The sequence below is a fragment of the Euleptes europaea genome, chromosome 5, assembly GCF_029931775.1.
Source record: "Euleptes europaea isolate rEulEur1 chromosome 5, rEulEur1.hap1, whole genome shotgun sequence".
Classification (NCBI taxonomy): domain Eukaryota; kingdom Metazoa; phylum Chordata; class Lepidosauria; order Squamata; family Sphaerodactylidae; genus Euleptes; species Euleptes europaea.
This window is the reverse complement of record NC_079316.1, coordinates 21,615,554-21,628,261: the sequence shown is the minus strand read 5'-3', so window position 1 is coordinate 21,628,261 and position 12,708 is coordinate 21,615,554. Positions and strand designations below refer to the sequence as shown.

Here is a 12,708-nt window from a genome sequence, read left to right as displayed (position 1 = left end):
GCTCATCCATCAAAGTGAAACAGATTCATGCTCGTGCCAACAACAACACAGCACTGTTTGTTAGAAAAATAATGGCAAAGCAAGCAAAGGGAAAAACAATGTTAGCAAAGCTATTGGGAGTCATAGCAGCCGGCTAATGCAATCTGTTCAAATCTGAATGAGGAGCTATTGCCTTGGTTCTCGGGACATAAATCTAGGTTGCAGTATCAGATGTGTACAAGGAACAAGAAAGAACAAGAGAGCTAGGCTTAAGGTTCCATTCAAACCTTCCCGTGGGCTCTTAACAGCAGCCTGACACATAGATGAAGAGATAGGGTTGCCAGGTCCCTCTTTGCCACCAGTGGGAGGTTTTGGGGGCGGAGCCTGAGGAGGGCAGGGTTTGGGGAGGGACTTCAATGCCATAGAATCCAATTGCCATAGTGGCCATTTTCTCCAGTTGAACTGATCTCTATTGGCTGGAGATCAGTTGTCATAGCAGGAGAACTCCAGCTAGCACCTGGAGGTTGGCAACCCTATGAAGAGAGGGGCCATGGCTCATTGGTAAAGCATATGCCTTGTATGCAGAAGGTCCCAAGTTCAATCCCTGGTATGACCTCAGGCAGTGAGCACTGGGAGAGAGCTCCCTCCACCCCAACCAAATAGGGTTATGGCCTGACACTGGACAGGGTAAGTTGTTTGTAGCTGTAGCCAATGCTAAATCCTCCAACAGCAAATTCCATATTTTAATCACTCACTATGTAAAGAAGTATTTCCTTTTGTCCATCTTGAATCTACTGCCCATCAATTCTAGTGTTTGGGGAGAGGGAGAAAAATTTCTCTTTGTCAACATTCTCCCCTCCGTACATAATTTTTTAAACCTCTATCATGTCCCCCCTTAGTCGTCTCTTTTCTAAACTGAAAAGTCCCAGACTCTTCATCCTGGGGATGCGAACTGCCAGGAACTAGCTGGAGATCTCCTGCTATTACAACTGATCTCCATCCAATAGAGATCAGTTCACCTGGAGAAAATGGCTGCTTTGGCAATTGGACTCTGGCATTGAAGTCCCTCCCTTCCCCAAACCCTGCCCTCCTCAGGTATGCATATTTCACAACTATATCCAGACAGGTGCCACCCAGTAGCTTCTCAGGAAGTTTTCCAAACCAGGTTCATTTGAACCTGACAGTGAGAATAAAGGAGATATTTTCATTAGCACTTCAGTGGGTTTTGTGGGGGAGTAATCATAGACTTGGATAGGGTTGAAAGACTGCACTAGGGTTACTTACCTCCAGGTGGGGCCTGGAGATCTTCCTGAATTGCAGCTGGAATTCTACAAGGATCAAGCATCTGTAAGTATGGGGTGTGTGTGTAATACTGGCCTACTTTATAGGGTAGTTGTAAAGATTACAACACTTTTCTGAAACATGGCAAATGCTATATAGATGCAACATACTACTATTACTCTGTATGAATGATACACCAAGTAAACTGTACTCTGCACCAAAAAGCCTAAATCATGAATCCAAACAAACTGCTATCAAATGTGCATGTTGGTTTATGTTGCAAAGGGTGTCCTAGCCGTGCAGTCTCCTGCTACTACCTGGAGGTTGGCAACCCTATTTATCAGCCATGCCTAGAAATCCAGAACTAATCGTCTCAAATTTGCTGCTACCCACCTTATCCTTTGCAAAGCTGAAAAGCAGTTTGCGCTCAGTAATGAACTGGACTGCTACGACACTGTCCGAATGGCCTTCCAGGACTCCAGCGGATTTAGAGGTAACGTAAGGGTTCCAAAGGCAAACACGGCGATTGACTCCTGCAGTTGCTGTTCCAAGTGAAAAAGTTAAAAAACAATTTTAAAAATTCTTTCTAAACCAATAAATACACCTCAGTGGCAGCAACTGGGGAAAAGCTTCTCCCTGTCCACTCTCTCCATACCATGCATAATTTTATAGACCTCTCTCACGTCTCCCCTTAACAGCCTTCTTTCCAAGCTAAACAGCCCTAAGCTGTATGCTTCAGTTCAGAAATGGATGTTTGACAGTTCTCCACTGTGCGTGCCTTTAGAGGTTTGCATAGGATCTACATGCCCTTCCCTGTCCTGCAATTTGCTTTAGCTATTATATCAGCCATCTTCCTACTCTTTCTACTTTCTCTTCAAAACCATCGTGAAGTGTATAGGATGTTCTACACTAGATAAGCCTCCACACTGTGCAGCATCCTCTCCTATCCCTGGCAATATTTCTTTATTGGTTTTTCTGTTTATCTATTCTTCTTCAACACCCTGTTTTGAGGCCCTCGGGCTCCCTTTGTTCCCTTTTTTACCTATCATCCCCGTTTCACATCTGTATGAAGTTGAACTCCATCTGTATGACTTTATGAGTTTCTTTTTTTTTAAAGCGCTAAACTGAGATTCCTCCTGTCAGCAGGTGTTCCTCGTGCTCTTATATTCGTATCTGACTCACGAAGGGCACCACGGAGAGGGTACCCTCTGGGCATTTCTGAGCTGCAGAGACAGTGGTGAGAAAATAGGAGCAACAATTCACACTTCAGTCCCAAAACTGGCTGAACGATTATGGTTTCCCCCCCTGAGAAATACAGAGAACTGGAGTTTCATGAAGGGAATAAGGATTCTCAGAGCCCTTGCAAGACAGCAGCTTGTAGAACTTCTCAGGGAAAGCCACACTGGTTATGATTATCTGAAAATCCACTCACATTTGTGCCACAGTAATATGAAGCGCCATGTGATGTAGTGGTTAAAGTATTGAGCTAGGGCTGGGGAGACGACAGTGCCCTGAAGCTCACTAGCATTGCACTTTCCTGAGAGTAAGCCCCATTGAACAGACCTCAGTAGGATTCTCAGGAAACCTGGATAGGGTCATACTCTAGGTGATCTTAAGCCTGTCAACACGCCCTCTATCTCTCAACCTAATTGAGGCGGACAGGTTAGGTTTCGCCTCTCCCTAAGAGTGGCCAGGGAGACAGTTGAAAACAGCACTTACAAAAATTGAGGGCAGCGGTTAGAAAGGTCTGAGTGAGTCTGGCTGAGCGAAGCTGTGGAGAAGAGCAGCTTAAAGATGGCTGAAAAGTGTCAGTTTGTAAGGAAGGCTCTCAAATGCTGGAAATAGGGGAAACAGTTCAAAAGTTCAATTGAAAAGAAACTTCTACCTGACTTTCTTCAGTGCTATGAAGGAGGAGGAGGAGGAGGAGGAGGAGGAAGAAGAAGAAGAAGAAGAAGAAGAAGAAGAAGAAGAAGACGAAGAAGACGAAGAAGAAGAAGAAGAAGAAGAAGAGTTGGTTTTTATAAGCCGACTTTCTCTACCACTGAAGGAAGAATCAAACCGGCTTACTACCACCTTCTTTTCCTCTCCCCACAACAGACACCCTGTGAGGTAGGTGAGGCTGAGAGAGCTCTAAGAGAGCTGTGACTAGCCCAAGGTCACCCAGCTGGCTTCGTGTGTAGGAGTGGGGAAACAAATCCAGTCCGCCAGATTAGCATCCGCCACTCATGTGGAGGAGCTGGGAATCAAACCCTGGTCTCCAGGTCAGAGTCCTCCGCTCCAAACCACCACTCTTATGTTGAAACTCGAAATAAAAGTTAACTCCTTGTTTGTGTAACCCTGTGGGTGGGTTGTCTCGGGGAAAGAAGCACGCACATATGCATGCATAAGCAAAGATCTTGGTCTAAATATATATTTAGGTTACGAATAAATGGTGGTGGCGTGTGAATGAAACAGTGTTTGAGTCTCAAACCCCAATAGCTCTCTGCAGCATCTGAGTGAGGGGCAATTATTAAAGGGGTCTGGGCTACTCTGTCTGTTGGCATCTCTGTGAGTAAGAGGAAGGACCTGGTATGTGACATGGTCATGGCTCTCTCTATATTTTAAAAGATGGGTGGTAAATGTGTGACTCCCTGACCGACCTGTAACCCTCAACCTGTGGGAGAGAGGTTGTGGAGGGTGGTAGGCCCTCTGTGTGAGTGAGAAAAAGGCCGTCATGCTAATCTAACTATCAGGATTGTTGTGAGGGGAAAAACTGAGGTATCCTGCCCTGAGCTCCTTGGAGGAAGGGTGACATAAACATGAAAGAGATATATACATCTCTCGGCGTTTAGAAAATTGAAGACCTGGCCACTGCTAGGTAAATGGCCTGTTTTACAACCTCACTACAATTTACTACAATTTGCTGTAGGAAATGCAGCCCTAGAAAAGGACAACCTCATTTTGTCAAACGTGTGCTCCATGCGATTGCCACTTTCACTGGACAGGGCCACTGGGAGTGTGTACCTTCCTTACAAAGAACTCTAGTAAGCATGATAAGTCTGATGGGGTTGCAAACAGGCCTGATTAAAAATGTCCTGTCCCTTTAATATAGGGTTAATGTGAGGAAAAGAGCCCCGTGGCACAGAGTGGTACGCTGCAGTACTGCAGTCCACGCTCTGCTCACGACCTGAGTTCGATCCCGACGGGAGTCAGTTTCAGGTAGCCGGCTCAAGGTCGACTCAGCCTTCCATCCTTCTGAGGTTGGTAAAATGAGCACCCAGCTTGCTGGGGGTAAAGGGAAGATGACTGGGGAAGGCACTGGCAAAACACCCCGTAAACAAAGTCTGCCTAGAAAACACCGGGATGTGAAGTCACCCCATGGGTCAGGAATGACCCGGAGCTTGCACAGGGGACCTTTACCTTTACCTTTTTAATGTGAGGAAACGGGCAGCTGAAAGTTTTCATGGTAGGGAGGTAGATAATGTCATCTGGAAAATAACATTCTATTAAGCCTCTAAGACACAGGGCTACATTTTTTATCCAGACATTTGGCACCCCTAGAGTCTAGTCACAGCTGGATTTAAATTCCTGTAAAAAGGTACCCTGGCACCCCACTCTTTACCATTCTTTTATACAGCTACAGTGACATCCCTAAGCAGTTACATGCTTCAAAGCCCATTACTTTATTGGACTTAGAAGGGCATAACAGTGTTTAGGATTGCACCACTGGTCTTTCAGCTTCCAGTCATATAGTCAAGGCCTGTATGATAATTGTTATTTATACACTGTACCTATTTACTGTGGGAAATCTAGAAATATAACAACAATGTTGTCTATGTGGTGTAGTGGTTAAGAACTGTGGACTCTGATTTGGAGAACCAGGTTTGATTCCCCACTCCTCCACATGAGCAGCGGAGGCTAATCTGGGGAACTGGATTTGTTTCCCCACTCCTACACACGGAGCACCTTGGGCAAGTCACTCTCTCTCAGCCCCACCTACCTCACAAGGAGTCAATTGTGGGGAGGGGAAGGGAAGGTGATTGTAAGCCGGTTTGATTCTCCCTTGATTCTTCCACTTCCTCCACGATTTTTATGCATGGGTTGGGTCTGCCTGCTTGGACCTGGGTTCATTGCACGTTAAAGTAACCCGGGTTGGGGGAAACTGTATGCATTGGCTTGAATGATCAGGGATGAAACTGTGTGCTAAACGAACCATGAATACAGAAAAACAGTCTCCCAAGGTCAAATCAGGTCCCACCCCTTTAAATGCTGCTCTGTAATTGGCTTACTTGGCAGTGCTCCCCGTGAGAGAAGATTTCCTTCCCCCCCAAACCCAACTGCCGCATAAAAAAGCATTTAAGGACAAAAAAAAATGGAGCTACCTGAAAGAAGTGGTGTGCGTGTGGGGGGGGGGGGAGAGAAATCCAAGCCTTGTTTTTAAAAAGCCTTTCTTTTGCTCAGAAAGAGCTCTGAGGTAGCAGGAAGCATTTGAATCCCTGCCTCTTTACACACTGCTTTGTGATTGGCTGTGAGAGAAGCCAATCTTCTGTTTTCCCCTGTTTAACCATCGGCATGGTGCTTTGAGGAGGGGGTTAAAAAGGGGTGGGTGTGATGGTGCTGGGAAGCTCAACCTGAGGACAGTATGCACATTCTGTGACTCTGGAATTAGCCAGGATGAACGGTTTAATTCGGGCCAGAAGAGTAATGGGAAAAGCCGGATTCGTTTTGTGTCGAAACAGTGTTGAGCTTCCAAGGAATGAGATATTGTGCATACTGAAAAATTTGATCCTGGCTGAAATGGGGACTAAAGGAGGTTAAAGCGACCATGCATAAAACACCCTTGACATCATAGTACCATACTATTATCACCAGACTATTAGGACCAAATGGGGAATCATCAGTGGAAATATCATCAGTTGATTGACCACCACTTTGCTGGAAGGTAAATATAATATCCAAATGTTAACTGAGCATGAAAAGCCAGCCATTAGAACTTGGCTGGGTTCACTCATGAGTTCCATGAACGCAAATAGAGGTCTAAATTCGTAACAGTGTAGAGATAAAAAGAACATGGGAAGGATCAGAAATCGAAGGCCTTCCAGCCATATTCGGATCATTGGTGCTTTTCCCCCCCAAGGTAAAGCTTTTCCTGAGAATGAACATTCTGCTGCTGAGCTGCCACACGGGACTGGGAGGAAGGAAGGAGACTCTTTAGTACCTTGGGCTAGTCACCGTTCTCTCAGAACTCTCTCAGCCCCAGCTACCTCAAAAGGTGTCTGTTGTGGGGAGAGGAAGGCGATTGTAAGCTGGTTTGAGACTCCTCAAAGGTAGAGAAAATCAGGGTATAAAAACCAACTCCTCCTCCTCTTCTTCTAGTAGGGCAGGTGCAGCCCATGGGCCTTGCGTTTGTACCCCATTTGATCTGACACCCAATCCAAAGCCAAGTTCTTACACGCACATGCCATTCCAAACATATATGGAGGCTATATCTAAATTATTTACTGATTGTATAGCCGTTTACCACTGCCATCCTAGGCAGAATGACCCCCCCCCCCTTCTATGCTCATTGACTAAGCACTTCAGGGCACTTAGAAGAGACCCACTCTGCTTTAGATGGCACTGCAAATGTCATAGCTTCCCCCAAAGAATCCTAGGAGTGGCAAAGATTCCTGGTCCCCCCCCCCAATAAATCAGCAACTCAAAGAGTTCCCTGAACAGAGGAAATAGCTGCCACACTAGCTTGTGTCTGCTGTGTAGACATGCCTTCAAACACTCGGTTGTCATATTACATCTTACAATGAAGCAGAAATCATTAGTTACATACCTATTAAGTTGAGCCGGGGATGGAAGTCAAAAGCATTAACTCCTTGAGTGACATGAAAGGTTGTCATTGTAAGATGAGGACTTAATTTCTCTCTCCAGGCCAGCACTAGGGTGTTCGTACTACACGTTGTAACAGAAATAAAGGCATCTAAAGAGGAGCTGTATGCAACTGAAATTGGAGATGGGAAAGAGAGGACACTGGGATTAAATTCAACCCAAAGTAAGAGGTAGGTCAAATATCATGAACCTGCTGCTGAAAAATCTGCATTGCCTGTTTCCAGGCACAATTCAAAGCACTGGTTCTTAGACCTGTGTGTGGCCATATGTTACATTTTTCTGTGTACCTGTAAAGGGTTTTATGGGCTCATCTTAAAATGTGTGATGTGAACCCAGCCCCAAATAAAGGTATGGTAAAGTACAATATTAGCTGTTATTCCTCCGCAAGCACCCAATAATACTGTCCTAAATTACTTTTTTTAAAAAAGCATAATTGTCTGGGAAATTGGTTTGTTATATTCTGTGGTAAATTTTGCTTTGCAGTCCATCTGGAAAGACAGATTAGAATGCCTAAAAAAAACCTCACTCTCACTTCATGACCGGCCTCTTCGGGCTGCCGGGACATTAATGAGAAAGAAACATTATGAGGTTTAGAAGCCAATTTTGTAACAAAGACATAAAGTTGTTTCTGACTAAATTATGTTGTAAGTCAAGCTCCTTGGAAGATGTCAGACTGAAAAAGGTGATGTTAGAATAATTTCCATAGCAGGAAGATATATGACAAATTAAAGTGTTCTGTTGCATGAAGAAAATATGAAAGGGAGTAGAAGAGTTGAGAAGGAAATGGTGAATGAAGCAAAAATTAAAATTACCAAGGGGGGGAGGACCTCAGTAGAAACCATCAGTTAAAGCATCATATGAACCAGGGCTAGGGTGGCCAACCTCCAGGTACTGATACAAATAAAATAGTAGTAGGCAAAAGTAATAAAGCAATAGGCAAAAGATAGCAAGCAGCACAAACAGCAAAGCTGTCACTGTATTGCAATAAACATAAATAGGCAAACCAAGCTAGGCAACCGAGGTTACAAAGCGAAGAAGTAGCAAAGGCGATAAGAATCAGCTAAGTGCTGATAATAAGTGCAAAAAAGTTCATGTAAGGAGTGGAGTGATTTTCTAGTCAATTTCAATGTATCTTCAGGCGACGGAGATGCAGATGGTAACGCGGCTCCGGACGTATTCCAGCATTTTCACTACAAAAGTAGCTTCATCAGCCTGATATAAAAATATATACACAAAAGTACAAAACAACCTCTATAATAAACTACAACAATTCTTATCATAAATATGTATAAATATGTAACTTACCACAAAGGCTTAATCTTACTATTCCTTTGTGGTAAGTTACATATTTATACATATTTATGATAAGAACGCCTCTACTTTTCTTACTTTGTTTTCACCCTTGTAGTAATTCTGCTACTTTGAGAATCTGCCTACACTGTAATGTTTTGAACCTATATTTGCATCAACTATATTTTCTACTGTCTCTCAACCACATCTCTGCAGCAGCTCTCTCACACTTATCTTATGACCTTTAAATGGGCCCTAATTGTTCTTCAGCTTCTACTTGGTTGGTTTTTTAAAAAGGCATTTGACAACCCATCCCAGATCAAAATACTAAAAATTACTGGCTTTCAGTCTGAGGAAAAGAAATAAAACTTTTTTTTTTCATGGATTTGCTGTAGTCATGGAGTCTGCCGATGTTTTTTATTACTAAGGTCTTACATCAGTAGGGTTGCCAGGTCCCTCTTTGCCACAGGTGGGAGGTTTTTGGAGTGGAGCCTGAGGAGGGTGGAGTTTGGGGAGGGACTTCAATGCCATACATAGAGTCCAATTGTCATTTTCTCCAGGGGAACTGATCTCTATTGGCTAGAGATCAGTTCTAATAACAGGAGATCACCAGCTAGTACCTGGAGGTTGGCAACCCTATACATCAGAGATGGCTCCACTTCTGTATTCTTGAGGCCGTTGTGTTCTCAAGATGGTGAGATGGGGAGGGGGTTAGCAATAGCATTGTCAACAGCCTGGAGAAAAACATGTGATGCCACTTTAAGAGAGTAGAAAAGAGCAAGAGTCCAGTAGAACCTTAAAGACTAACAACATTTCTGGCAGGGTATGAGCTTTCTGAACCTATATATATGAAGAAGTGAGCTGTGGCCCACGAAGGCTCACATCCCTGCCAGAAATGTTGTTAGTCTTTAAGGTGCTACTGGACTCTTGCTCTTTTCTACGGCTACAGACAGACTAACACTACACATACATTTACAAACAGAACGGTTTTGTATCAGCTCAGGTATGTATTTTAAGATGTATTCCTATGATATCAGATTGTTACTCAAATATGTTTTGAATCGTAAAAGCACACATCCAAGGAATGCAGTCTAAATATTTCTTTCTGGAATGGGCTGACATTACAAAGTGTGCAGATCAGTATCAACCTCTGTTTTGTCTATGGAGGTAAATAACGTCACCTGGTAGATAACATCCCATTAAGCCCCTATCAAAAAGGGCAGAATCACTTTTCTCCAGGCTGTTGGCAACCTCAGGGGGGAACATCTATTTTGCCACCCAGCTTGATCCCTTCTGTGAAACTCAGCAAATGTTCTTTCCTCCGATTTAATTAAAACCTGTAAACCAAACTTGGAGCCAAATTAAAACTGCCTCAGGAGCCGGATTGGATGCCAACTGGATACCTCCACCTTACATGAATTTCAAAAGGAGGGGATGACCAAACTACCCATATTGGCCACCTTGCCAATAAAATCCTCTTCTGAACTCCTGTCTGTCCTGCCCCCCCCCCCCACCGCCTTCCCTCACTGCAGAGGTGAGGTAAGTTAATAGGGTTGTCAGCTCTGGGTTGGGAAATTCCTGGCGATTTTGGGAATGGAGACTGAGGAGGGTGGGGTTTGGAGAGAGGAGGGACTTCAATGCCATAGAGTCCAGAGGCCAAAGCAGCCATTTTTCTCTAGGTGAACTGATCTTTATCACCTGGAGATCAATTATAATACTGGGAGATCTCCAGCCACCACCTGGAGGTTGGCAACCCTACATTGAGTCTACCCTGCAAACCTGCCATTGAGGTCTTATTTCCATTGAGACGGTACACTTGTGCCTGGACTGGTCTGCCACGGGTTCATTATGATGGGGGAAGGGTTCACATCATTGAATGTGCCTGCATTTATTTCAAAAATCCCTGAACATACAAAGCTAGCATGTCAGAGAGAAAGCAGGCTAGGAAGATTTGTTTGTTTGTTCACGAAGGAGCATTCACTGATGTGCTCCCCGTTTGCAGCCGGAGGTAGTACAGTTCAGATACAGGTTATCACCTCAGTCTGTGAAAGCACCCCATACCTTTCTGAGTTTGCTTGCCCAAGGCTGCCAACTGGTGGGAGACATTCCATTGGGAGCCCCTCCTTTTTGACGCTGCCATTTCCTCCAAGGGAACTGATCTCCGCTGACTGGAGATCAGTTGTAATTCTGGGAGAACTCCAGGCCCCACCTTAAGGTTGGTAACTCTACTTCTTTGCTCCAGGGATGCCAGCCTCCACGTTGGACCTGGGGATCCCCCAGAATTACAGCTCATCTCCAGATTACAGAGATCAGTTCCCCTGGAGAAAATGGATGCTTTGGAGGGAGGACTCTATGGCATTGTACCCCACTGAGGTCCCTGTCCTCCCCAGGCTCCAGCCCCAAATGTCCAGGAGTTTTGCAACCTGGATCGGGCAACCTTACCCCCCATCCTCCACCGGTGGCGAGGGGGAACCTGGCAACCCTACCTTGCTCCCAACACCTCTCCAATCAGGAAATGGGAACTTGTTCCAGAGGCCCCCTCTGCAGGTCTTGGCAGGATGTGTCTTTGGGTTTGGCAGGACGAAACAAAACTGCACTGGCACCTTAAAGGCCAACAATGCTTATGCCATTATGAGTTTTCATGAGTCACCGCTCACTTCTTCAGAATCCTACTTAGGTGGGAATCCTACTTAGGTGGTCGATTACAAGGTGGGAGAAGTTAAGCCTGGCAACCCCAGAATTGAAGTTCTGCTGTTGAATTTTATATCAGGCCAGAGCAGTGCTGTGGTCGAAAAGGGAGCTATTCCTCCTGTCAGGCTAAGAAGCCCATCAATTATTCAGGCCTGAATAGGTAGGGGGCATGCCATGCATGCAAAGCACTTTATCGTTTTTAAAATTAAAGAGCTGATCTTCATAAGACGTGACATGGGCTTAGATCTCGGAACCACTGTGATAATCTTCTGCAGTTTTGATTTCGGAGTTTTAACTGCTTGGCAATGAGATTGGGTATGAAAGAGACCATAAATGGAAGTGCTCGGTCTTTGTGGGGCCGGACATTAAAGCAAATACTTGGGGTTGGATCCTAGGCAGAGCAAGTGGAGTCACACCATTTCCATGCCTTCCCTTCTCACTGCAGTCTTCTGTTCCAGGTAGGGTTGCCAACCTCCAGGTGGTAGCTGGAGATCTCCCACTAATACAACTGATTCCCAGACGACAGAGATCAGTTCACCTGGAGAAAATGGCCACTTCGGAAAGTTGAATCTATGGCACTATACCCCACTCAAGTCCTTCTCCTCCCCAAACCCCACCCTTCTCAAGCTCCATCTTCAAAATCTCCAGGTATTTTCCAACTTAGTTGATTGACAGTTCGCTATCGTATTTTACTGTGTTGAATGTTTTATGGATATTTATATTGAACTATGTTGATTTTATGGTTGCTACCCACCCTGAGCCAGGCTTTGGCTGGGGAGGGAGGGCTAGAAATTGAAATAATAAATAAGTTTTTTTTTTTTTTTTTTTTAAAAAGGAGCCCCGTGGAGCAGAGTGATAAGCTTCAGTACTGCAGTCCAAGCTCTGCTCACGACCTGAGTTCGATCCTAACAGAAGTTGGTTTCAGGTAGCCGGCTCAAGGTTGACTCAGCCTTCCATCCTTCTGAGGTCGGTAAAATGAGTACCCAGCTTGCTGGGGGTAAAGGGAAGATGACTGGGGAAGGCACTGGCAAACCACCCCATAAAACAAAGTCTGCCTAGTAAACATCGGGATGTGACGTCACCCCATGGGTCAGGAATGACCCGGTGCTTTGGACAGGTGACCTTTACCTTTTTAAATAAAAATAGGAGAGGAGGATAACCCTTATTTGAATATTTGTGCATAGTGCCCACAGTATATGACAAAAGGCTTTAAAGCCACCTCCCTGCATTGTTTCTCAGGTCCACCAGTACCTTGTCTAACCCATTCTTTGTCATGAAGTCTGTGCCTTAATACATAGCAACATCTGTGATCTCCAGAGACCAGCTCTTGCCAATTAATCGTCATTGTCACGTTTTCATCTTCATGGGAATTGGAAGGTCTGTCGAACAATGAGATCAGGGCAGTGTTGAAGAGAATTGCTTGAACCTGGGAGAGAAAGAATTAATATTTTTTAAGCTGTATTTTTACTACTCTCAACATTTCAAAGCAACCTATTAACTGAAAGCAATAACCGGACTATCGTACAAAGCCTCTACTTTGTTATAAATTCATAATGTGCGGGCATTTAAATTTCATAGCCACTGCGATGGCGATTTCCGTTAATGAGG

The 12,708-nt window shown here is 44.7% G+C and overlaps 1 protein-coding gene across 1 annotated transcript in view; it reads right to left on the bottom strand.

The window, feature by feature from the left end:
- WDR49 (WD repeat domain 49) overlaps positions 1-12,708 on the bottom strand; it is a 112,840-nt gene that overhangs the window by 70,213 nt on the left and 29,919 nt on the right. The window contains exons 4-6 of the mRNA XM_056850068.1: positions 12,352-12,526; positions 7,064-7,231; positions 1,654-1,802 (exon numbers count right to left, since the gene is read on the bottom strand). Of these exons, the coding sequence (XP_056706046.1) occupies positions 1,654-1,802; positions 7,064-7,231; positions 12,352-12,526 (492 nt within the window). The remainder of the gene's footprint in view (positions 1-1,653; positions 1,803-7,063; positions 7,232-12,351; positions 12,527-12,708) is intronic.